A 26,003-nucleotide genomic window follows, 5' to 3' on the forward strand; every position below is an offset into this window, starting at 1 on the left:
AAGCTAAGCATGTTTTCTAGCCTGCAGGCAACACGGTAACCCTAGCTTCACAAGTCACATTCCTGACACCTGCTCTGTTCCAGGTCCTGAATTGCACCCTTGGATTGACCAATCCAGGTCTGGCCCTCTGAGTGTAAAGGGAAAGCAGGCAAGGTGTGCCGATTAGAATGCCCATCCCTAACCTTGTACTTGTCCAAACCACTGAGGGCTGCCCCCCTGGGAGATGATGTGGCTCTGCAGGTCGTCTGTGCTGAGAGGACTTAAAAGTGCAGCCACTTAGAGAAATAGGCCAAGATCAATAAGCGACTCTTCAATAGAGAACGGAGGTGGCGAGGGAGGAAGGAAGCCTGAGCTGGGGCCGGGGGATGGGCATGTAAGCTGGCAGCCTTTGCTTGGCGGGCACCCAGACATGCAGTGTGCTTCCCCAGTGGAGTGAGTGCCTTCAGCAAGCACTCCACTGACAGTGCAGAAGCAGCCTGGGGGGGGGGGGTTCTTCCAAAAGAGAAGTGTTCCAGAAACCAGAGAGACAGCTGGAGATGGGAGACCAGAGCAGGCTCGTCCACCGCTAGGTGGGCAGTGTGCAGGGAAGGATTGCTCTTGATGAGGATTTTATCATGCTTGGGAGAGTACAGAATCAACACATCTGGCACTGGCATCCTCAGATGTTCCCCTGCAGCGCAGGGAAAGGCTCATCTCCAGGCCTCACTGGCTGATTTCCACCTGGTACTAAGACCTTCTCCATTGCCTCTTTAGACCTCCACAGCTTTGTTTCCAAGAGAGAGGGGAAGAACTTGGTGTGTTTGTTTATACCTTCTCTTGGTACCCAGAGTCCAAAAGACTGTCCTATTACTGAAAGGGTTCTGTTTTGCCAGCCTGGCACAGCAGCAATCACTGAAGTGGTAAGTGGTCAACTGTGAGGAGGGGAGAGCTTCAAATCAGCCTTACCAACCACAGGCTTTAGTGATGTTCACGGGGTAAAGAAACAGGGTGGTCTGAGGCGTGGAGAAAGTGATTGGAGGTAAGGAAAAGAGGCGTAACTGTTCTGCACTTTCAAGCCCTACCAGAGATGGTGTGTGTGTGTGTGTGTGTGTGTGTGTGTGTGTGTGTGTGTGTGTAGGTGTGTGTACACATGTATGTGTGGGTGCCTACTGAGGCCAGAAAAGGAGGCCAGGTTCCCTCAGAGCTGGAGTCACAGGTGGCTGGTTCTGCCCTACCTGATGTGAGTACTGGGAGCCAAACTTGCATCCTCTGAAAGATAGGCAAATGTTCTTAACCACTGAGCCATCTCTCCTGCCCATTCCAGCCCTTTGAGCTGCCTCCAAGCACTAAAAGGCCGATAGGCAACCTGTTCTCCCATGACCTCTCATCAGAGGGGTCCCTCACAGCAAAGCTAAGGGGAGTGTAGCACATCGCTGCATACTTCTGAAACTGGTAGGGAGAATCGGGCAATGACTAGCAAGTGGAGCTGCAAAGTTAACCAGGTTTTCGCTCAGTTTCAGCCTCACCTTTGATAGTGGACGCTGCCTGGGGAACCCTTCTAACTAGGTAACCTGAGTATCATCATCGCAGGCCTATTTCTAGCCCGCAGCAACTTCACTGAGGAAGAGAACCCACTTATTCAACCGTTAGCTGGATCTGAACCCTCCTACAAGTAAGAAGGTAAACCTACATAGACAAACGTTCCCAATTCCAGTAAAGTAGACTGAGCAGGAATCCAGAGACCTGGCTTCGAATTCAGAGTTTTCTGTAGGACTCCTCACATAAGAAACCATTTCCTTGAGCCAGAAGTGCCCACCAGAACACAGGCAATGGGAGAAAACGCCAGACCTGACTGACCACAGTCTCTCAAACCTTGCCTACATACCCGAGATTTTATTTATTTATTTATTTATTTATTTATTTATTTATTTATTTATGTTTACCCATCGAGATTTTACTTATTATTAGGTAACCTTATAAACTTCAGTTTTTAAAAAATGGTCGGGAATAAATTTGCAAACAATTGCAGTACACCTGATTTAAATGGGCTGCTGTGTGTCAGACACTGGACATTTCTTAAAATCAAATTTCAAATTAGAGAATTTGGAAGCCAGTTTCCCAGATGAGGGACCCCACAGGGAGGTTCATCAGTGGAAAGGAGAGAGACTACCTCTATTTTTTTTTCTCCAAACCCCAATTTCATTTCATGAGCTGTTAAGCCAGGCACCGGGCACGTTTTATCTTCCTTCACCCCGTGGGTGGGTTCGAACTAGCCCTTTCTAAGGTGCTTTGCCAGGTCTCCTGTTTCTGGGAGATGAGAAGGGCTGGGGCACCCGGAGAGCCTAGTCTAGGAATGACCTACCCTGGGGGAGGTAAGCTCCCGTTTGTCTGTAGGGAGGTGATGAGGTCTACTGCCCTCCACCCTGGCTCCTGTGGTCCTCAAGTGGCATTCCAGTCGCTCCGGTTCACTACACTAGGGCTGACCTTGGGCTGGACGAAGTTTCCGTGGACCCTCTTAGTGTCCACGCCGGAGTAAAAGTTAAAAGTCTACCCCAGATTTCCCGGCAAGGTTTGCCTTTCCACCTCATCGACACACTGACTTTCACATAACAGAGACCAAGTAGAGTGGTTTTTCTTGGAAACAAAATGTGTGCACACTAGGAGCCAGAACCCTCCCCCTAACATGGAGACTCAGAAAGATCTAGTAATTTTCTCATACTCACGCAGCAGGGGAATGGGGATGCCGATCCCCTCGCCTTGTAAGCCTGAACTCTCTCTCGGTTGCGCCCTAACCCCTGACTTGGCGTCTTAGAAATTTAATAAAGAGCCTAAGACACTCCGGGGCTTGTTTTTAAACTTACATGTGTGTGTGCTCATACGAGTGCCACGGGTTCTATGGGTCCACCAAGTGAGTCCTGGGGCTCGAACGCCTGTTGCCACACTTGGCAAACTTGATGGTGGCCAGAGCCTTTATCCACTAAGCCATCTTACCTGCCCCTCCAACTTCTTTGTTTCGGAGTTTTATTGTCATGTTTTAAAGTTTAAAAACAGAACGTCATGTCCTTACCCTAGTCCTTTTCTGGCCCCCCTCTATCTGAACGTCCTTGGCCCTGCCTCAGAATAGAGTCAAGTTATGGGGGTCACCCCTGCTCCCCAGAAGCAGAGATGGGAGCAAAGCAGGCTAGGGAGTTTGGCTGCCATCGGGAGAGATGAGAAGGGTCACCCACGTGCCTGAGCAACACAGCCGGCACCTGCTACTAGGAAGCCTCGGGTTAGGAACCGCCCCCCAGCCTCCGCCTAGGTTTGCGCACAGGGAGCACACTGGCCCTTTAAGAGCGGCGGCTCCCGCCGCGCACTGGGAGTAGGGCTGCGGAGCCAAACTCGCGGGGGACGCGGGGCGCTGGCTAGCTGGCGGCCGGGCTCGTCGCTCTCTCTGGCCGGTTCCCTGCGTTCCTCCGGGGACTGCCTGGGGATCCAGGCCGGGTTGGGCGCGGCGGCGAGCCGAGTCACCGGCGGGAGGCGCGCGCTCTAGGCAGCGCGGGGGGCCCCGGGCATGGACAGAGAGAGCAGGGCGCGCAGGGGGCGCCGCGGGACCGGGCGGCCGGAGCGCTGAGCCAGACAAAGGCTCTGGAGTTGTGCTTGCGCTCGGGGCCGGGGCCAGGGCGCACCGCGCCAAGACTGCGAGTCTCTGCGGCGTGTTGCTCGGCCGGTCCCCTTCTCCTGCGGGCGGGTCCCCGCGTGCCCCGACCTGCCCTGCCCGCTTCTCCTCGGGTTTGGGAATTTGCAGAGGGGACCTGAGCGGCTCCCGCACGCACCGGGAGCCGGAGATCTGCCGCGCGCCCGCAGGGCCGGGAGCCAGGGAGCGTCGCAAGTTTCCCAGCCGCGTGCGAGGACCTGGCGCTGGCCAGCGAGCCAGCCCCGCGTGGAGCGCTCAGGACCCGGCTGGCGGACGACGAGCATGGGCAGCGACCGGAGCGCGTCTGGACGGCCGGGCTGCACTGGCAGCTGCCCCGGCGGCCGAGCTTGGCTGCTCCCGCTGCTACTGGTGCTTCTGGACTGCCTGGGCCGCGGTACAGCGTCTGAGGACGCCGAAGTGTACGCCGCTGAGGTAAGAACCCGGAGGGACGTGGTGCGAACCACGCCCGCCCCGGGAGCTTGCAGGTCGGGGAGACGCACCCCACCTCGGGGGTGAGGGCTGATCTGGACTGGAGAGCTTGGGCAGAAAGCGGGGCTGGCAGGCTGCCACTCCCTGGCCGGAGCTCTGCAGCGCGCCTCTTCCCAAAGCCCTGTGCGAACCGGGCTCGCAGCCGCTCGGCACGCTGAAGCCGCTCGTGGCACCGACCCGCCCTAGCTTGAGTCCCGACAGCCGCTTCCGCAGCCCCCAGCCCTCGCCTCTAGTCTTTGCGCGAACCGATTCCTCGAGAGCCAGATCCGCGCACTGTGGGCTTTGCGAGTTGGGCGGGGGGGGGGGGGCTGTGGGTGGGAAGAGCTCAGGCGGAGCAGGAGCCCCGCAGCGCTCACACTTTGGCTGACACTCCTTTGGGTGACATCGTGCGTCGCCTGGCGGGCCCGGATGGTTGGGGGATGGGTGAGAACCACCCAGACAAATGACCGGTTGCACAGATGCTTTGGCGACTTTCTTGCGATGAAGCATTCCCACGCAAGGTGGGGTCTGAGGAACAGTCCTTATCTCCCGGAACACTTTTCCCACCAGTGCCGCTACGCGCAGGCCTGGGTGAAACAGGGTAGACTCCACGCCTCTTTTCTCTGGAAGCCGGACTGACGTCCATATGCCGGCAGCTCTCTGGATTGGTCCGGCGAGTGGCCACGCGCGGTCTCCCTGCACAGAGTCCCGACCAGCACCTCCCGCTCCAGTGTACCCCTTCAGCGCTAGCTCGGTCACCCCAGGGTACCATTGAACTTTTAAAGACCATTCTTTCTAGCCTTGGGAGAAAGGGAGACTAGGTGTAGAGTCTGGAGAGAGGACGAGCCAGGAACTGCAACCTGGTAGGCTTGGGGCCTTGGTGCCCTTGGGCTTCCTGGCGCGACGGCCTCAGACTGCTGTTTGTATTTGCAGACAGCTTAGTCTGCTATCCCAGCCCCGGAGGCTTCCCCACTTTTCTGGTCTGCCTGAGAGACTTTTCCAGTGGAAGTCTGACCCCCACCCCCACCCCCACCCACCCTATTTTAATAAAAACTTGCAGAGACCGGTTACACCTCACAGCTAGTCAGTCCTCCACATGCTTTTACCCTCTTCCTCCTCAGGTCAGAGAGTTTCAGGGAGCGAGTCTGCCCCAACCCAATTCACAAGGGCTAGGGACAGAGGCTTCCAGCGAGTGGGCTCCTGCTGGTAGGAATTGTGTTTGCTTGTATCCATGGTACTGCCACAGGAGCAGATGCCAAAGAATTTCAAGTCACAGGTTTGCCTTAGAGTTTGTGGCCTGCACAGACCAAGCTGGAGTCTGGTGGTTGTGCATGGTGAATGGGCCTCCTGGATGGCCATGATCTGGGTGCTGCTGGGACCTAGGCTGGGGGACTTCATGCCATTTCCGTTGGTGTGCTGTTCCAACTGAGGAAGCTAAGTGTGCCCACAGTCCTCCACCTCCATGGAAAAGGACCGGGGTGGCCCTGGCTAGGACTGACTCAAGACACAGTTTTGGCTGTGCTGGAAAGGACCCTGAAATGTTGCATGTTGGAATCCACAGGGAATGGAAAGCTACAGATGCCTGTCTTAGCCCCTAGAGTTGGCTTTGGAGTGCAGGCTGCTCTGGGAGACCCCTCAGGACTGGCCATAATTGGACTCAAAGAGTCCCTAAGCCTTGAGGGCCAGTCCATCTGCTCAGGCTTGGTCTGCCTTACACAGTGTCCACGGACCCTTTCCTTTGAGAAAGGCTTTGGTTCTTACCTAAGGGAGTCCATAGCTCCAGATCTCTGGTCAGCTCATGGCTATGAGTACATTGGTAACTGAGCCAAGGCCCACACCCACCTCATTTCACCCTCCCAGGTGGCAGCCACAGGAATTCACTGAACCAAGGAACCAGAAACTGGCATGTGCTGGGAGCTGCCCCACACCTGCAGCAGCTCCCAGTAGCCTGCCTTGGAAAAGCTACTCCTGAGCTCCTCTTCCCTAGCTTTCCCATTTTGTCCCCTGGACAGGCACTGTGTTCTAGAACGCCACCTGGATGAGATACCAGCTTTGTTACCCCACCAGGATCCCGTCCTGCTCTGTGGCTATCACACCTGGCAATCTGAGTACCTTTGCTTTTTACTAGAGAAACTCTCCTCCTTCTGTTCCTTCTCGAAGCTTAGTACTCTCAGCCTATCTCACGGAAGTGACTCAGGCTGCCAGAGTCCAGAGGTGTGGTGCCACCAACACCAAAACTGGACATTCCCACCTTCCCTGGATAGTGTCACAGGTCTTCCTGCTCCCACGTGACCACTGAGGAAGCTGAGCAAAAGGAGGCTGGACTCAACTCTCTCTCTCTCTCTCTCTCTCTCTCTCTCTCTCTCTCTCTCTCTCTCTCCCCTTTCTCCCCCCTCATATTTCTTGAGACAGTGTTTCTCTGTGTAGACAAGGCTGGCCTTGAATTCAGAGAGCCGCCTGCCTCTGCCTCCCTAGTCCTAAGGCCACCACCAGGCCTTAGAGTTCTCCTTTTGATCTTCAGGTCTGACTGGAGTCACTATGACCGTCTCCTCTTGGATGCCAGTGATGGCCCCTCTAGGTTCCTCTCCCATATTAACTGTGCACAGAAACTGTAGAGTTCCCAGTGCCTTCCCCAAAGGGAAAGGGTAGGCTCCTAGTAGGGAGAACTGGGAGACTATGTCTCCACACATTCTCGAGACGGGAGAACTGGTGTGATGAACTTGGATGTGGACCATCTCTCAGACCAGCCCTTAGCATGTCACTGTGTTTAGGATGTCCTTGGGCTCGCCTATCAGTGACCTCCTGGTGTGTCTTCATTGGAAAAGCACATGGACCTGGCTGCCACTGTGACCCCTGGACACACGCACACTTTCCATTGCCACACCCCAAGGAGGAAGGAGACTTCTAAAAGACACCCCTGAATGTGGACAGGAAACCTCACGGAAACATGCCCATACCCTCTCCCCTAAAACTTTCTCCAAAAGCAATCCATACCACCCAGATCACTCGTGCCAGCTCAGAATGGCATGCCACGGATGTGGAAAGCCCCATCCTGCCACCCGTTTGGTTCTGGCTGTCTCTTTGTGGCTCTTTTGTGACTGGATCCAGATGGTCCTTGCCATTGTTAGTTACTCTGAGGTTAGTTACCATGATGATTACTGTACCCTACACTCCCAATTCAAAGGTGGCATCCTCAGTGTCACCCCAAAACTTAGGTGGATACTGAGGCAGGAAAAGAACCCCTTGGACAGTTTTACTTGGGTACAATGTTCTATGAGTCAGCAGAAACAAAGAGGGGTGGGGACACTCTGCTCAGACACTTCTTCATTGCCAAGAGGATCCTGGGAGATCCACAGATAAATGTGAGGCCCTGAGACCCTGAGGGTAGCTGAGCACCCCCAGGCCTCAGCACAATGGCACCTCCTGCCAGAGGACTTGAGAATTAGGGCTCCTGAGCACTGCTCCCCCAAAGGACATGTGTTCTGAGTACCTGGAGACTAGCAATTACAGGGCTAGGCCCTCTGAGGGAAGTGTCAGGTTGTGCAGCCCCAGGCAAGTGTGGTGGAGATGGGTCTGCCCTGGGGCAGAAAGGGTACCTCCCTCTGTATCCCCTCTGTCTCAAAGCAATAGGAGGAAATAAACAAAAGACCCAGCTTGACCTCCTCTGCTGTCCGAAGAGGTTGGTGAGGAGCCAAGTCGCAGCCACCAGTCAGTCAGCTTTGGATGTACCGTGTTCCGTAGTCACTGATGGCTGAGCCCACAATGCTATGCAGCCTGGAGAGCAGAGTCTGCATCAACTCTCTGAAGCTGACCCTTAGACTCGGGTACCACCATAGAGAGGTGAGGACCCCTGCTCTGTGTCTAGCACTTAACAGCATCACAGCCCTTAGTAGAACTAACAGCTGAGAAGCAAGCTGTTGTGGCATTCGTTGTTGGCAAGTTGTTGAGCATGTCTGCCCTTCAGTTTTCTTGCCTGTAAAATGGGAATAACCATAGTATCTACTTGGTGGAATTATGGGGAAGTTTATTCTGTTTATGGGCAGTGCAGTGAATGCTATCAGTGCATAGCCTGCCCAGGAGGTTCAGGGTTGTTTCAGTACCTCCATCATACCAATTCTGTCCAGGAACATTCTAGAAGCGTTTTCACATTTCATCTTCCTCTTAACTCTTTGCATATGGAGGAGGAAACTATCCCTCCAGATGAGAGAAGGCACCTCAGGTTACACAGCCAGGGACCGCAGAACCGAGGTTTGAACTCAGAGCCTCCTCTCTGGGAGCCTCAGATTGGGTTAAAGGTCAAATCCCAAGGTGGAACCCTTTGAATTTCCACCTTCTGCTAGCAGGAGCCTGCAGAGACTGACCCCGAGGGAAAGGTCTTTTCAGGGGTTCTGCCAACGCTGCCCTGTTCCGTACCCACTCCCAGCCAGCCCCTGCCCTGGGCAGCCTTATCTAGGAACCATCACTTGCAATGGAAGGTCCAGGTGATACTCCAGGCCTGGTCTCTAGCCAACCTTGAAAACTCCTGGCAAACAAAGGCCCCTTCCGCCCCGCCCCACCCCGCCCACAGGCCAAAGGACCCCTTTGTTTTTCCTTCAGGTTAAGGCTTGTGGGGGCGGGTTGGGTAGCTGCCTCCTTCCTGCTTCCCTGGCTGGAAGTCCCCCAGAGTCATCATCACCTACAGCTTTCTTTAAGACCCAGAGTGGAGTGGGGGCCTGGTGGCACTGGCCTGAAATCTCAGATCCTTGGGAGGCCGAGGCAAGAGGATTCGAAGTTTAAGGGCTGCCTGGGCTATAAAGTGAATTCAAGGCCAGCCTTGGCAACTTAAGGAGACCCTATTTCAAAATAAAAAGTAAAAAAGAATGGCCTGGGATAGAGCACTTGCCTAACATGTTCCAGCTCTGTACATCCATCCCCTGTGCTGGAGGCAGGGAGAATCACGGGCCTGGAAAGATAAGAGAGAGGATGATGCCTCGGGAGCAGATAAGGGTGCAGACTGCAGAACACCCAGAGTTCAGTTCCCAACATCCACATTAGGCTGCTCATAACTACCTCTAAGGCTGCTGGCTGCCAAAAGCACTTGAGTTGATGCTCACTCACATGCACACAAACACATACAAGTGTGTGTGCGTGTGTGTGTGTGTGTGTGTGTGTGTGTGTGTGTGTGTGTGAATTTCTTTAAAGACTCATGGTGGTCCAGGTTTGATGATACATGTTTATAATCCCAGGATTTGGGATGCTGAGGCAGGAGGATCTCAAATTCATAGTGAGAAGTATGTCCTATAACTGTTTAAATGGACCATGCTAGCCCTGGGAGTATGAAGCAACAAGAATTGGATAGTCTAGTCAGTCCCTTGTTTGTTTATGACAAGGGCTCTCTGAAAGAACCTCCAGGTCGGCACAAGACACCCCAAGACCAAGTTCTCAGCATCAAGATTTATTTGCCCCAGAGGGACAAAGGGCAGAGAATAGAGACAAAGACAGGAGATAGAGGGTGAAGGAGAAGGGGGAGGGAACAAGGGAGGAGGGGGAGGATGTTTGCTCCAGAGGGACAAAAGACTGCCTCTGGATAGAAAGGAGTCAGATGCAACTCGTAGGCAAAGGGCAGTTTATAAAGGTCAAGGAGGAAAACCCGTGTTAGGATGAATTGATTGATTTTGATAGGGCATGTTAATTAGGGTAGTCAAAGGGGGGCTTTTGATTGCTGGACTTCAATACTTTGATAGCTGGACCTTAGTGGTCAGCCTCAGGAGGAGGAAGCGGACCTTGGGGGCTAGCTTTAGGAATGCAGTCTATGGTTTAGCAGGTAGAGGGAATGGGGAGAAGGGTAAAAGGCAAAACCTGTCGGTGACATGTTTGCCATGACCAGGCATGCTGGAGCCCTTCACTCTCTGTATAGCCCTGGAACTTACTCTGTAGACCAGGCTGGTCTTGAACTCTGCCTCCCAAGTGCCAGGAGTAAAGGCATGTGCCACCATGCCCAGCTCATTCTCTCTTTCTTTACTGGCCTGGTGTCTAGTCATTCAAGCTCTTAGCCCTGTTCTTCATGATCCCATTTTGCAGAGGCAGAAACTGAGGTTCAGAGTTGTTTCAGCCACAGTTTCTCACAGGTCTTTAATATGGACAAGCAACCAGGGCCTGGACAGAGATGTCACCACACGGCCAAGGCTAGTTTCCTTTCAGCCTTGAGGAACCTTTCTAAGGGTCCTTGCTGGCACAGATAGAATGGGCTGTCTAGGGCAGGAATGCCGGCTGGATGAATCTGTGGCCCTGCCTCAGGGAGGTGGCTGAGCTTGGTGGCTTTGGAAGCCACCCCCCACCATCCCACAGTGAGCTAGTAGAGAGCAAGCCCTATCCTTTGCAGTCTCCATCCCAGAACTAACTCTACTCGGTGCCTGTTCCTTCCGGTATGACAGACAGAGCAGAGCCAGGTGAGCCCTGGTTTGTTCCCAAGAATCCTCAGAGGCAGAGAATGGAAGAGGGGGAACCTCACAAGATCTTGGAAGGTCTGGGGGCCCGATCCATCTTTGATGGGTCCTGACAAGCGTCCCTTTGTACCTGGCTGGGCAAAACTGGCCTGGGGCTACTCAAATTACCGAGGGAGCTGAGCTGAGAGATAAAACAGAGCCCTTGAGATTGCCTTTATCACCGGGGCCTGATAAGGGCCCTGGGGGGGGGGGGGGGCTGCTGTGCTCAGTCAGTCCCCTGCTGTAAGCCCCAGGAGCAGGCTGTGGAGACAGCAATGGCCCTGGCCCCAGCCTCCTCTCCAATAGCTGTTCTAGGCACAGCATTGACCTGGGATCTGGGGGCTCCTTCTCAGACAAGCCCTCCCGGCGGGCTTACGTCCGTCCACATTGCTTCAGCAGGCCTGGGGGAGGGCAGAAGCAGGCCTGGGGGAGGGCAGCTGGCTCAGTGCCCAGACTCAGCTAGAGACGTTGGGTGTGAGGAGGGAGGATCAGGTGCCCTGGCCAGTGCTGTGCTGTGCTGATCCTGAGAAGGGCCAGAGCCCAGCATACTAGACTAAGGAACCGAGAATGCTACAGAAACCTCCTGCAACCAGGCCTGCTCCAGAGCAGCTCACCGCCTCTGAACCTTGCTCCCAGCACAATGAGAGTAGATAGGTATTTGTCTTTCAGGAGTGGTTGTGAGCACGACATGGCCCACAGCAGTCTCTCCTGAGGATCAGGAATTCCCCTGTGACTCGTCCCTTGTCTTCTTGCCTGGGATCAAGTCACTCACCTGCAGCATCAATAAATGCTTATAGGATGGAGGGCTGAAATCCCAAGCAATGACTAGCACAGCTGTGACTCCAGGGCAGTGGGTCTCAGCCTCCCTAATGATCACGAACACCCGCCCAGGAACACCCCACGTACACACTCTCTGCTCTAATGATGGGAGAGGCCTCCTGGCCCACTGGCCTCTTCAGAGCCCTCCCACTCTGTCCTTGGACAGTGGCCCTCATGGAAAGGGTCACAAGCCCTGGGTTAGGATCCTTCCTTTACTATGCCCAGTACTGACTACCGTGCTGGCGGGGTGGAGCTTACGCCCACCACTACAAAGGGCAGAAGCCCCAAGGCTGCGGGTGCTGCCACTTGGCAGATTTGTGGACACTTGGTGTTCAGCCACCCTGAGCACGTGTTTGCCAGAGGCAGGCTGGCGTCGGCTTCACCTCATGCTGGGAGGCTGCAGTTGTGCTCACCGGTCCCTGTCCCAGAGTGGCATCGGTCATCTTCACCCCAGCAGTGGCTGCGAGGCACAGCTTATAGAGAGACGGGAACTCTGCTTCCTGGGGACTTCAAGGCATTTGACTATGTGAAGGAGGGCCACCACGTTCCCTTGGGACCTGCCTGGCAGCCCCTGAGCTGGCTCTGGGATGAAGCAGCTCTTCTGCCAGACCTCTGCAGATCTCTGGAGCTCTTTGCTGCATACAGGCCAGCTCCCCTCTCCTCCTGAGCTTCTGTCCCCAGCCTGTCCCTCTTAGAGCTCTGCAGACAGGCTAATCAGCTCCTCCGTGACTCTGATTGCTTACACTGGAGATATTTTTACCTTATGCAAATAGGTGATACGAAGGTGCCCTCATCTGTTAGCAGCCACCCCGCCCCTACACACACACACACACACACACACACACACACACACACCAGCTCCATGCCTTTTGCCATTAGTCTGGTGGCCTTGCCCGTTGGATCTTTCCATGAGGCTTCAGGAAAACTGTCCAAAGGGGAAGAGGACCTGCGGTAGGAGCTTTCAGTGCCTGGGAAGAACCGAAACATTGTTGCAGCATTACTACCCTGTGGGTCGGAATCCCGGAGAGAGTTAGTGAGGAAACCATGGGTTTGCTCCCTCCTCCCCTAGCTGCCCCGGGCCCTGGGCCTGCTCCAGCCAGGCCAGTCTCACCAGAAGCCTGGACTCTTCCGCCCTGATGGCAGAAGCAAGGTTGCCAGCCAGAGCCCCTGGTCTCTTCATCACAACACTTACAGGGTGCTTTGCTGCTTCATCTTTGCAGAACCTCACAGACAAGCAGGCTCCAATCCAGTCCCCTTTTATGGAGTATAGGCGTGGCCCCACTCTATCTCTACAGAGCTGACACTCTCCAAGCTGCTGCTTGCTGCTCTGCCTGCCACCCCCCCCGCCCCCCAGGCCCTGGGGCCTCCGAGTGGAACTGCAAGCCAGCCAGTCTGGGACTTGGCTCAGCTGCTCTCTGCCTATCGAACTTGGGCCGAGTGAGCCAATATGTGGGTGTCAGCCCAAAGCATCTACTGTGTCCAGCTACTGTCTTGCCTTGGGGTCCCTCAGCATATAGCTTCCCCTTTCTAGAACAAGGTAGAAAGTGGGCCTTCCAGGTGGCCAAGTACATGTGGGAAGGACAAGGAAGACAACTGCTTCCTTGCTTCTACCTGGGTACCATCCCCTCACCGCCTTGAGGGCATGAGGCAGGCTGGTATTTCTTAGCATCTCTCAGAATCATTCACCGGAGTTGCTGCTTCAGGTTTCTGGTGCATTCATGGACTTGAGAGCCGTGAAGCCCTCTCCTCCAAGTACACCGTCTCCTGGAGCCTATAAGCTCTAGATGGCCATGTCTCCCACAGCTCTCGGCTGGCATGCTATCTGGCACCGTCAGAGAGTACAGGAACATCTGGAAGTGTGGGTGATGGGTGAGTGACAGATGGATAGATGGTCAGGTGGATGGGATGTGCCTTGGTAAGTTCTAGAAGGGAACCAAACACTCTCATTGTGTACTGAGTACTTTTTCTGGGTCTGTGCCCCTCAAATCTTACCCCGGTTTTAGGTCACCTTGACACAGCTATAGTTAGTTATCTGAAAGGACGGAGCCTCAATTGAGAAAACACCTCCATAAGATGTGGCTATAGGGCATTTTCTTAATCATGATTTTTGGGAAGGGGCCAATCCATTGTGGGTGGTACCATCGTTTCTATAAGAAAGCAGGCTGAGCAAGCCAGTAGGCAGCACCCCTCCATGGCCTCTGCATCAGCTCCTGACTCCAAGTTCCTGCCCTGTTTGAGTTCCTGTCCTGACTGCCTTTGGTAGTGAACAGTGAAGCGGAAGTGAAGCCAAATAAACCTATCTTCTCCAAGGCTCTTTGGTCGTGGTGGTTCATCACAGCAAGAGTGACTAAGACACCCCATAACGAGACATTGGTCTTCATTCTGCAGATGAGGAAACAGATTCAACCCGGACAGTAGGAGCCGGAGATGTAGATCTGTCAGTTGAATGGTTCCCAGCACTGCATGGAACCAGGCATGGTAGTGCACACTTGTGATCTTGGGAAGTGGAGGCAGGAGGATAAGGAGTTCAGGGCTATCCTTGGTTACATAGCAAGTTGAAGGGTAGCCTGATTAGAGACCCTTTTCCAAATTAAAATAAACAAACAATTCGTGGAAGAGCAGGGAAAAGGTTGGTGACTGGGAAAATCATAGGCTCTAGGGCTAACCCTACTGCTGTTATATTAAACAGTCATGCTGTTGGACTACCTTCTAAATATTTATATTTAAACCCATAGATCTGTGTTGGTCTTAACTTTGGTCAGAGAAGTCTCTTTGCACAGTGGGTAGTGGTTAATGCAGAGGCTCATAACTGGTCAAAGTGCCAAGTGTAAGTAACTGTGAGTATTCAGCTGTGGATGAATCATCTGTGTTAACAGATCAGGGATCAGCAGAAGAGTGTGCAGGAAGAATTAAGAGCTGGTGGGTGGGGAAGAGTTGTGAAAGGCCCACTTTCAGACATGATGTGTCTGTTGAAGATCAAGCATAAGATCAAGCCAGTCAAAATTCCAACATGAATGGAGATATGTTCAAAATGTGTTGGATAAATGTAAGAATATTTCAAAGAATAAATAAAAACAAATAATTTTTTAGCCAGGCTGTGGTGGCACACGCCTTTAATCCAAGCAGTTGGAAGGCAGAGGCATGCAGATCTCTGTGAGTTCAAGGCCAGCCTGGTCTACAGAGTGAGTTCCAGGACAGCCAGAACTGCAACATGGAGAAACCCTATCTCGAAAAATAAAAATAAATAAATCATTTTTTAAATGGTGCTGGAGAGGTGGCTTGGCAGTTAAGAGCATGTACTGTTCTTGCAGAGGACCCAAGCTCAGTTTCCAGCACCATCTCAGGTGGTTTACAATTGCCTATAACTCCAGCTCCAGGGGATTCAACACCCTCTCTGGACTCCATGGGCACCTGCATGCACACACATAACTAAAAATGCTTTAATTAAAAAGAGGGGCTGGAGAGATGGCTCAGCAGTTAGGAGCATTTGCTGCTTTTGCAGAGGACCAGAATTCAGTCCTCAGAACATGCATCCAGTGGCTTACAGCTACCTGTAATTCTAGTTCCAAGGGATCCAGTGGCCTCTTCTGGCATATTCAGGCACCTGTGCACACATATGCACACACAGACACAGAGAAGGAGAGGGGAGAGAGAAAGAAGAATAAAATCTTAACACAGAGAGAGAGAGATTCTGAATACTTGAGTGTAGTTGGCATTTTCTTTGGGCCGCTAACCAGCTCTCAAATAAAGACACAGAGACTTATTATTAATTATGAATGCTCGGCCATACCTTAGGCTTGTCCCACTAGCTCTTGTAACTTAAATTAACTTGTTACTATTCAGGGGCTTTTTACCTTTCTTTCATTCTATATGTCCTACTTTCCTGTTCTTCCTTGGCTGGCTGGCTGGCTGGCCCCTGATGCGTCTCTTTTTTTTTTTTTTTCTTTCCCTGAGCCCAAATTCCTCCTCCTCCTTACTCTCCCTGCCTGGAAGTCCCGCCTATACCTCCTCCCTAGCTATTGGCCATTCAGCTTTTTATTAGACCAATCAGGTGCCTTAGGCAAGCAAGGTGAAACAGCAACACATTTTTATTTAATCAAACAAATGCAACACATCTTTACATAGTTAAACAAATAGTCTGCAACACTTGAGGGTCCCCAGCAGCCTGCCTGGAGCAGAAGGGTCCCACCCAGGAGGGGCCAGGGAAGAATGTGCCAGGCAGCGGGCACAGTACCTTAGGCAGCAAGAAGAGCAAGTGTGATGATCCCAAGGCTAGTGGGTTACAGGAGTGAGGCCTGAGAGCTGGGGCTTGGTGGTCAGGGGTTTATAGGCCCTGGAAGTACTGAATTTTCCTTTGCGTTGGGAGGTCTTGGAGGGTTCTGAGCAGTGACTGAGGAGACCTTGTTTGGCTTCTTTGCAGAACTGGCTGCGGCTCTATGGCTACCTACCCCAGCCTAGCCGCCACATGTCCACCATGCGCTCTGCCCAGATCCTGGCCTCTGCCCTTGCGGAGATGCAGAATTTCTATGGGATCCCAGTCACGGGCGTGCTCGATGAAGAGACAAAGGCGTGAGTCCCTCCATGTGACCCCCTCCCAGACCCCAGGGGCCTCCTGCCCTCCAGCCTGCCCTGACAGTCTTTGGTATATGGAGTTTCCAGAGGAGAGTAGCCTGGATGAGGAGTGGCAAATGGTTTCGTAGTCTTACTGTTTAGAATGACTGCCTAAAGCCTGATGTTAAAGTTAAGACAGGAGCTGGAGAGTTAAGGTCACTGACTGTTCAAGCCGATGACCCAGGTTCTGCTCCTAGCACCCACATCAGACAGGGGATCTGAGAGGGCCTCAACAAGCACCTGGATGCACACAGTGCACATAAATTCATACACACACATACATAAAAAAAAAGATGAAGTAGATGTAATCTAGCTTTGGCAGGAAGAGCGTAATGTTCGATTAGTGATGTCTGTTACAGGCATGGGAATGGGAAGGTGCAGTACAGAAGTCCTGGATGGGACAACCAAGTTAGGCCTTGCTCTATTAGAGGTGACAGGACCTATAGATACATTGAGAAGCACAGAGCTTGACATTCCTGGGACAGGTGGCCTCAAGAGCACCCATCCCATGTTTGGGTTACACTCAGAGAGAAGCACATCTTTTGAGTCACTGCTGAACGCTCAGTCTTCTGAAAACGGAATCTCTTTACTCACCATTCTGGAAGCCAAACAGAGAGTCTCCCACCCCCAGCACATCCCTGTGAGGGAAAACTGGGAAGCAAGAGGGAGTTGGAAGGAGGTGGGCTGCCTGGAAGAGATGACCCCTAGCTGACCCCTCTGTATCTTTGGTCCAGGTGGATGAAGCGGCCCCGCTGTGGGGTGCCTGATCAGTTTGGGGTACGTGTGAAAGCCAACTTGCGTCGGAGGAAGCGTTACACCCTGACAGGAAAGACGTGGAACAGTCACCACCTAACCTTCAGGTATGGGTCCAGCTGGGAAGGGAGCTGCCCTGCCCCTCTCAGGGGGACTCAGAATTCCTTTCCAAGAAGGGGTCTGGCTAGCTGTGCCAATGGTCCCAGCTCACAGTCTAGGAAGACTCCCTCCGGGGAAGGCCAGGTCTCTTTCAAGCATCCCCTGCTGGGTCCTTTCCTGGCCCCAGCTAGCTGCAGGCTAGACTGGCCTGATGTGGCCAGATGGACTCTTGAATCAGTTTGGTCAGTAGATGTGGGGGTCAAGTGTTCTGTTTTCACTCAGGCCTGAGATCCTGGAGTGAATTCGGTCCACCCAGTCAAATCCCTCTTTGCAGTTGACAGACATCTGCACCAGCAGCTCAGTCTAATCCACCCAGGGAGGGTGTGGGCTTTGTACTTCTCATGTGCAGGCTCTGGGCCAGTGGTTCTCAAGATGTGGGTCACGACCGCTTTGGGGATCGAATGACCCTTTCACGGGAGTTGCATATCAGATATCCTGCATATCAGATATTTACATTATGATTCATAACCGTAGCAAGATACAAGTCATGAAGTAGCAATGAAATAATAAAGTTCCAGAGGAACTGGATTCAAGGGTCACAGCGTTAGCAAGGTTGAGAACCACTGCCCACAGCTGTGTGCCCTTCATGCAGTATTTACTTAATCTTCTCAAGGACCCCACAAAGAAAGTATTGCTCCCACCCCTCTTGCTGTCTTTCAAATGAAGAAACTGAGACTGTCTAGTCCAATGTCCAAGGTCACACAGCTAAAGTTAGGGTCTGCCTGGTGCTGGGGTCAACATTCAGAGTGGCCTGTTTCCCAGACCTCATCTACCCCCACCCCATGGCCACAAAGACCTGTACTTTCATTTACTTACTATTTTTACTCTCTTTTGGTTTGGGATTTGAAGGGTTTTTTTTTTGGGGGGGGGTTGTTATTTATTAAGACAAGGTCAAGTTCTCGTGTTATTCCCAGGATGCCCTTAAGCTTTCTGAGCTGGAGCTAACCTTGAACTCCCAATCCTCCTATCTCCCCTTCCCAAGTGGTGGGATTGCGTGCAGGCTTGCACTACCATGCCCAGGCCCTCACTTTTTCTTTTCTTCTTCTTTTTTTTCTTTTTGGTTTTTTGAGACAGAGTCTCACTATGCAGCCCTGGCTATCCTGGAACTCACTCTGTAGACCAGGCTGGCTTTGAACTCAGGGATCCACTTGCCCCTGTCTCCCATGTGCTGGGATTAAAGGCGTGTGCCACCACCACAGCCGCCCAGCCTTACTGTCTTTCTTAATTTAAATCTTTGCTTGTCCTCTGCCATGAAAACGTAGAGTCAGAGTTTAATGAATTACTGAGTGTGACAAGTTCTAATTCATACCCGTGGACGGTGTGGCAGCATTGTGTGCTCTCCAGAAGGTACAGCAACAGACAGTGTGCCACAAGCCTGTCCCTTCTCATCCCCCTGCCCCCCTGCAGCATCCAGAACTACACAGAGAAACTGGGCTGGTACAACTCAATGGAAGCAGTGCGCAGGGCCTTCCACGTGTGGGAGCAGGTCACGCCCCTGGTCTTCCAGGAAGTATCCTATGATGACATTCGGCTGCGAAGGCGGGAGGAGGCTGACATCATGGTGCTCTTCGCCTCTGGCTTCCATGGCGACAGCTCACCGTTTGATGGCATGGGCGGCTTTCTGGCTCACGCTTATTTCCCCGGCCCTGGTCTGGGTGGGGACACCCATTTCGACGCAGATGAGCCCTGGACCTTCTCCAGCACTGACCTGCATGGTGAGGACAGCTGGCCAGGGTTGGGAACAGGCCAGGCAGCGCCCAAGCTAGGCCGCCCATCCAGCTCAGTAGCTTCAGGCTCCAGAGGGGAGGATGTCCCCTATCCATATCTCTGGAGCCCTGTACTTAGTCTCAATCTGTTGTCCCACCAAGGGAGGGCTGGAAGAGAAGGATATGCTGGGCCTATTTCTCAGATGGGGAAATTAGAGGCCAGAAGCCAGAGCAGCTCAGCCCCATCCAAGAGAAGCACAGTGGGGTCCATGGCATCCCAGAGGGCCTAGGATGAACCAGAGGGACCGTACATGCCCCCACTACAGGAATCAGCCTCTTCCTGGTGGCAGTGCATGAGCTGGGCCATGCACTCGGGCTGGAGCATTCGAGCAACCCCAGTGCCATCATGGCACCGTTCTACCAGTGGATGGACACTGACAACTTCCAGCTGCCCGAGGACGACCTTCGGGGCATCCAGCAGCTGTATGGTGAGTAGGCTGTGCCCAGTTGGCCCTAGACTCTGTCCCCATTCTATAGAAGAAAACTGAGGCCCAGTCACTTAGCCAGAGCCCACACTGTGGCCCCAGACTGGAGCTGCAAGGGGATGTAGATGATCCACCCTATTTCTCTCCTGTCCTTGACAGTATTACTTCTAGACTAAGGGTGTCCCAGGGTCCCCAGGACCCACAGTCTGAGTCTGTCCCCAGCACTCTCTAGACTTCCAGGGGATTTGAGACAGCTGTCTGCCCAGCCCAGACGCCATCCAACAAATCTACAGTGGCCAGGTCTCCCCAAAGCCAGCTCTTCCAGTCAGGGCCTGTGCCTCCATGTCCACACCGAACCCTCCTCTGGTGGCACCTCACAGATAATCCTTCCTGTGTCCCCAGCAGCTCAGTAATGAGCTGTGCCACAGGTAGAGTTCAAGTTGCTGCAGCCTGGGCCAGAGCCATGCTCCTGACTCTGCAGGTGCCTTCCTTCCTAGGGCCCCATTGAGTAGGCCAGCATGGTAAGGGGAATGTCCTCAGGGAAAGCAGAGGCAGGTAGCCTCCCACCCAGCAGAGAGGTTAAGAAAAAGATCGTGTGGAGGAGGCTTACCCCTGCCTCTGCCATGGATGGTGATGGGGTAGCCCAGGAAGGGGTCTGCTGTGGGGTAGACAAAGCCTTGTACCTGAAGGGGGTGTGCTTAGGACTTCAGTATTGTATGTAAGGGGAACCTGGCATCCAGGCTAGGTTGTGGGTCTGCTCTCACTTCTTGATCTCACCTCTCTATAGGCTCCCCAGATGGTAAGCCACAGCCCACCCAGCCTCTCCCCACTGTGAGGCCAGGACGGCCGGACCACCAGCCCCCTCGGCCTCCCCAGCCACCACATCCAGGTGGGAAGCCAGAGAGGCCCCCCAAGCCAGGGCCCCCACCCCAGCCCCGGGCCACAGAGAGGCCTGACCAGTATGGCCCCAACATCTGTGATGGCAACTTCGACACAGTGGCTGTGCTGCGTGGAGAGATGTTTGTGTTCAAGGTCTGGCCCCATCCTCCCGGTGCCTCCTCCAGCCAACCCAGAGCCTGCTCCCGCCCCACCCTCACGAGACCTCTCTAAGCCCACCAGCTCTTCCCTTGCTAACATCTCCTGGGTACTGACCAAACCCTAGACCAGGAAGAAACCAACCCAAGAAAACAAGGGACTTGTCAAAGGGTCGCACGGCAATCAGGTGCCTGCTCCCCAGCCCAGAGCTCCCTCCTCGGAGCTGCTTTGGCCTTCCAGGGACTGCCTGGCTCCTCAGGACCTGATGGCCTCTCTGGTAGATCATCCCTGACCTGGGAAGAACAGTGTAGGCGCAGCTCCCACCCTCAGCCAAGGCATCTTGCACGTGCTGCCCATCAATACCCACCCCCTTCCACAGGGCCGTTGGTTCTGGCGAGTCCGGCACAACCGTGTTCTGGACAATTACCCTATGCCAATTGGCCACTTCTGGCGTGGTCTGCCGGGGAACATCAGTGCTGCCTATGAGCGCCAGGATGGACATTTTGTCTTTTTCAAAGGTAAGCCAAGACGGTGAGAGGCCTGGGCAGCCTTTCTGCCATATTGCTAGCTAGAAGAGAATCCTGCATCTCCAGTCCCCATTGTGGGCTTGCTCAACACCCAGGGGTAGCAAGGTGTGAGCGGAGAGGTAGGCAGAGGCTGCGGGTTAGGCAGGCCTAGACCCTGAAGGCCAGGACTGCCTGAATTAAGGATGTATCTCTGCCATCTTCTGCAGCCTGGGAGCCCCACCTTACCATGCCCAGCCCTGCTTCTGGTTCTCCTGAGAATGAGTTCTCATAAGAACAGGCTGTCCTCGTGAAGAACAGATTCCCTTGGGTCTGGAGAGATGGCTCAGAGGTTAAGAGCATTGGCTGTTCTTCCAGAGGTCCTGAGTTCAATTCCCAGCAATGTCATAGTGGCTCACAACCATTTAAAATGAGATCTGATGCCTTGTTCTGGTATGCAGGCATGCATGCAGATAGAACACTGTACACATAATAAATAAATCTTAAAAAAAAAAAAAAAGATCAGATCCCCATGGGGCTGGAGAGACAGATCAGAGGTTAAGAACACTGGCTGCTCTTCCAGAGGACCTGGGTTCAATTCCCAGCACCCACATGGCAGCTCATAACTGTCTAAAACTCCAATTCCAGGAGATCCAGCACCCTCACACATGTAGGCAAAACACCAATGCACATAAAATAAATATAAATAAATTATTGCCAGGTGGTAATGGTGCACACCTTTAATCCCAGCACTTGGGAGTCAGAGGCAGGAGGATATCTGTGAGTCTGAGGCCAGCCTGGTTTACAGAGCAAGTTCCAGGACAGCCAGGACTGTTACACAGAGAAACTCTATCTCAAAAAACCAAAAAGAGAGAGAGAAGGAAAGAAAGGAAGGAAGGAAGGAAGGAAGGAAGGAAGGAAGGAAGGAAGGAAGGAAGGAAAAGAACAGAACAGGTTCCCAAACCCACTTGGCCAGGATCTCTGCAGTCTGTCTGCAGAGAAAAGGCCTTGGGTAGGGGGGCAGTACCCCTTGATAGATCAGCTGTATCTCTGGCCCCACAGCAGGAACCCTCTGAATATAGGACTGGACTCATACTGAAGTGGGGAGTTCCAGACCTGGCACCATAAGGGCCACTTGAGTATCTCGGGGACATAGCTCCCAGGCCTAGAGGAGGTGTCCTGTGGAATGAAGGGGCATCCATGTACAGTGTGTGGGTGGGCTGGGTGGGAGCAGCCGACTTGTACACAGAGAAATGAGTATCTCACGGGTTTCCATGAGCATAGATAGGTGTGTGAGTATCATGCTGAGTGCTTGTGGTTCTGTGCATACATGTGTTAGGATGGGCAGTGATGGTGTGAATGGATTGTGGACCCAGAAAAGCATTTCCTCTGTCGTCTCTATTCCCAACCCAGGCCCGTCCTCACACAACCTACTGCTCCCTGTGCAGGTAACCGCTACTGGCTTTTCCGAGAAGCCAATCTGGAGCCTGGCTACCCACAGCCGCTGAGCAGCTACGGTACAGACATCCCCTATGACCGCATCGACACAGCCATCTGGTGGGAACCCACAGGTCACACCTTCTTCTTTCAAGCAGACAGGTAAGTATTTTGTTATGCCCCATCCCCTAAAGGAGGATGCTCTAGCCAGGCCCCCCGCATCCTCAGATCTGCCCAAAGAGAGCCAATGGGGAGAAGGGACTAAGACCCAAGCAGGGCTCCAGGTTCATAGCCTGATTGTTCTGGTCACAGGTATTGGCGCTTCAATGAGGAGACACAACATGGAGACCCTGGCTACCCCAAGCCCATCAGCGTCTGGCAGGGGATCCCCAACTCTCCCAAAGGGGCCTTCCTCAGCAATGATGCAGGTACCAGGCCAGCCCCTCCCAGAGGGCCCAGCACTTGCCAAAGGTCCCATGTCCTGGTGGAGGCATTGAAGGAGGACCCAGCTGTGCCCTGCTGCAGCCTGGGATCTTCTCCAGCACAACATCCCGCCTTCCCTGCATCCTTACTGTCCTCTTTGGATGGACCTCCAGCCCCACAGCTGGAGAGGCCACCCATGCCTGTCTATGTCCGCAGCTGGAGCTCAGGAACTGAGAGCTTCAGGGCGGTGGGCCTGGTTCGGTGTTGGAGCAGGGTCCTCTCCGGGTAGTGCTCACAGACCTGCAAGAGAAGCCTAGTATCTGTCACTGTAACTGAGTGACAGGAGTTGTGACCCTATTAGTTCTCCTGCAGGGTCCCTGTGTGTCTGGTTCTTTATCTGGGACGCTCATGTTCAGGGCAGACTTGCCGGCTTTGCCAATGCTCGGCCCGATCACATGACCCTGTGTGCGGGCATGTCACTGCAGGCGCCCTGAGCTCACTGCGTTCAGTAATGACCCTTGCTTCAAACCTGGCCCTTCCTGCCGTCAGTGGGATAGATACAAGGCCAGGAGCTAGTCTAGAGCAGCACTGGGTTTCATCCCAGGTCCATGACGGCCCAAGGCCACACAGTCACGCTTGCCCCTATGGTTGGGAATAAAGCCAATCCTGGGGTGAACAGTGGGGTTCCTTGATACCCGTACCCTGGCAGGCTGTGGGCCCTTTTTTGCCCTGTCAGCCTAGCCAAGAAGCTGGGGGACCCAACCCTTCCCCCAAGCCTCAGCAGGGTAGCAGATTTGAGAAGACTCAGACAAGCAATCGAGGAAGAGTATTCTTTTGTTTGTTTTCTGGTTTGGCTTTGGTGCTGGGAGACCATTTAACAGGCTCCACGAGTGCTCTACCCCCAAGTTCCATGCCTTCCTCAGCCTGAAGCCATCCTGGCCTGTCTGTTCCTACAGCCTACACCTACTTCTACAAGGGCACCAAATACTGGAAATTCAACAATGAGCGCCTGCGCATGGAACCCGGCCACCCCAAATCCATCCTGCGGGACTTCATGGGCTGCCAGGAGCGCGTGGAGCCCCGACCACGATGGCCCGATGTGGCTCGTCCACCCTTCAACCCCAACGGGGGTGCGGAGCCCGAGGCGGACGGGGACAGCCAGGAAGAGGAGGCGGGTGACAAGGACGAGGGCAGCCGCGTGGTGGTGCAGATGGAGGAGGTGGTCTGGACCGTGAACGTGGTGATGGTGCTGGTCCCCTTGCTGCTGCTGCTGTGCATCCTGGGCCTGGCCTTTGCCCTGGTGCAGATGCAGCGCAAGGGCGCACCCCGCATGCTGCTCTACTGCAAGCGCTCGCTGCAGGAGTGGGTGTGATCACGCACCGCCCCCAGCACCCGGTGCTCAGGTCCGCAGGGGCAGGCGCAGGCGCAGGGGCAGGCGTGTGGCTCCCAGATGCTTCCTCAGCCCGGTGGGATACCCTCCTGGCCACACACATTCCCCTGTCAGTCCTGCCCCGCCTTCTTTATTTATGCCCAGGTGTCTTTTTTCTTTGGCACCTTGTCTCAGCATTTGTTTCTGCTTTCCTGACTGGGGTCAGGCGATGCTTGGAGTTCTCTGAGTGTGCCGCTCCAGACAGGGACTAAGGGACAGAGGTTCACCTCTGGAAGGTGGCAGAGGGTTGGGAAGCTTCTTCAGCTCTGGCTCTCCTCAGCCTGAACCTCTCCTCCGGTGACAAGAGCTGTGTTTGCCTTGAAGGAGCCCGGCCGGGGCTCTACCCTCCTGAATTTGCCTTAGGAAGAGCCTATGGCCCAGGAGCCATCCTGATTACCTTGCGGCTTGGCTCCTTCTTAGGCTGCTTCTGAGAGCCCAGAAGCCTGAAAGCCCTCCCCGATCCTGGCTGTCAGAAGCTCCCCGACACCCCTGGGCCTGCAGCTCTTTCCCTCTGGGAAGGGGCCCTGGACCTGTCTCACCAAGGACCAAAGGGAGCCTGTCAGCTCCCTCCCGATGCTAGTGACTAGCCTCATCTTCCCTAGGCTGCCCACACTCTTTCCTCACCCCCACAGGTCTCAGGATGCTGGGCACTCCCTCACCCTCTGGCTTCTGCTGTCCTTGTCCCAACCATTGGAGAGATGGGGCTGGCAAGCACACAGACTAGGGTACCAGAGGTCCCCAGACAGTGCCTGATGTATGGGTGCCCAGGATGTCATAGACCAGGCGTGTGGGCCTCCTCCCCTCCAGATCTCTCTCCGCACATGACATTACTAGGCACAGGCCAGCAGCTTCCCCCACACAGAGGCTGTAGAACCCCCAAAGGAATCCACTATGGCCTGGGAAGTCTGTCCTGAGGGTGAAAGGAGGCCTCCCCTCCTCTTTTCTTTCCGGAGTCAGCGGGAGGCTTCTGTGGGAAATGGTACTGTATGGCTGGCTCTGGTCCCTTCTGCCTCCCTAAAGCCTTGAACAGTGAAGGGCCACCACCACCCAGGATCCTCTGGGCCACCACCTCTCTCTGAGCAGTGGATTCTCATAGCCTGGCACTGGACGGGGGTGGGGTCGGGGTCCAGCAGCACTCTGGACATCACCTCTGCAGGACTTGAGAGCCAGCAAGGGGTGGGGACGGCATCCACCCCCATTGTTTAGTTCTGTAAATAATCTGCACTGATTAAATGTACAGCCAGCGAGTGTGGCTGCGTTTGTAAACCTAGGCTGTAGCATGCCGCGAGGAAGACCTGCTTGGCAGGGTCGGGGCCAAGCTGGGATCCTGAGGAAGACCCTGCTCCCAGGTTGGTAGGACCTTTGGGATGGAGTCCAGGAGGGCCGGGGTTTAGAAGAGCATGGGAGATTCTCAGCTGAGTCTGAGAACTGGGTTTATTTGGCATTTGGTGGTGCTAAGAGAGGACAGCCCACTTTCCCATACTACGCCCCATCTAGGAGAGGTGGGAAGAGCCAGGCAAGGCCAGCCAATCACCCACTTCGACTGGGTTTGGGGCAGCCTGGGAGGTGGTTTGAACAAGACCTTAGGGATGGGCCTGGAGAGAATTGGGTAATGGGGCCACTTTGCCTCCAGAACTTTCCTCTCCATGTTCAGAGAATGAAGCACACTAGGACCTAATGCCTTGTCTTTGCAGGGGCGGAAAACCCCACCACAGGCCCCGAGACTGCAGGAACTGGGGTGGGGTGGGCCTGGGTGCGGCTGGTGAACTGGGGTCCACCTAAAATCCTGCGTCCATGCTCAATCCTAGACCAAGCCAGAGCCTCGCTTCCATCACCCAGCAGGCTGGGCTGCTACAGCATGGGCAAAGCCCCTCAACAATGCTCCCTACCCGACACCCCACCCCTGCCCCACCCCTTCCTCTCTTTGTGTGGGAATGGGCTGAGGAGAGTTGGAAGGGCTGGCCCTCAAAGCCCAGAGCGTCTGGCTCATCCGGGAAGCAGCATTGAGCTCAGCACTGGGTACAACAGCCCTGGGAGGAGCCATCTTGACTTTCCT

At 54.2% G+C, this 26,003-nt stretch overlaps 1 protein-coding gene across 1 annotated transcript; it reads left to right on the forward strand.

Moving 5' to 3' along the window:
* Positions 1-3,387: 3,387 nt before the first annotated feature.
* Mmp15 (matrix metallopeptidase 15) lies at positions 3,388-25,213 on the forward strand. The gene is made up of 10 exons (XM_059262710.1): positions 3,388-4,087; positions 15,827-15,975; positions 16,752-16,877; positions 18,337-18,644; positions 18,962-19,123; positions 19,908-20,152; positions 20,535-20,673; positions 22,107-22,257; positions 22,408-22,523; positions 23,475-25,213. The coding sequence occupies exons 1-10, from the start codon at positions 3,938-3,940 to the stop codon at positions 23,888-23,890; spliced, it is 1,962 nt and encodes a 653-aa protein (XP_059118693.1). The 5' UTR covers positions 3,388-3,937; the 3' UTR covers positions 23,891-25,213.
* The last annotated feature ends 790 nt before the right edge of the window (positions 25,214-26,003 follow it).

Source organism: Peromyscus eremicus, chromosome 5, assembly GCF_949786415.1.
Source record: "Peromyscus eremicus chromosome 5, PerEre_H2_v1, whole genome shotgun sequence".
NCBI classification, from domain to species: domain Eukaryota; kingdom Metazoa; phylum Chordata; class Mammalia; order Rodentia; family Cricetidae; genus Peromyscus; species Peromyscus eremicus.

Excerpts from the sequence above, each read along its gene's own strand:
- Mmp15 (XM_059262710.1), top strand. The coding sequence starts at position 3,938 with ATGGGCAGCGACCGGAGCGCGTCTGGACGGCCGGGCTGCACTGGCAGC. Across the intron at positions 20,153-20,534 it reads GAGAGATGTTTGTGTTCAAG|GGCCGTTGGTTCTGGCGAGT; the intron begins GTCTGGCCCCAT and ends CCCCTTCCACAG. Across the intron at positions 22,258-22,407 it reads TTCTTCTTTCAAGCAGACAG|GTATTGGCGCTTCAATGAGG; the intron begins GTAAGTATTTTG and ends TTCTGGTCACAG.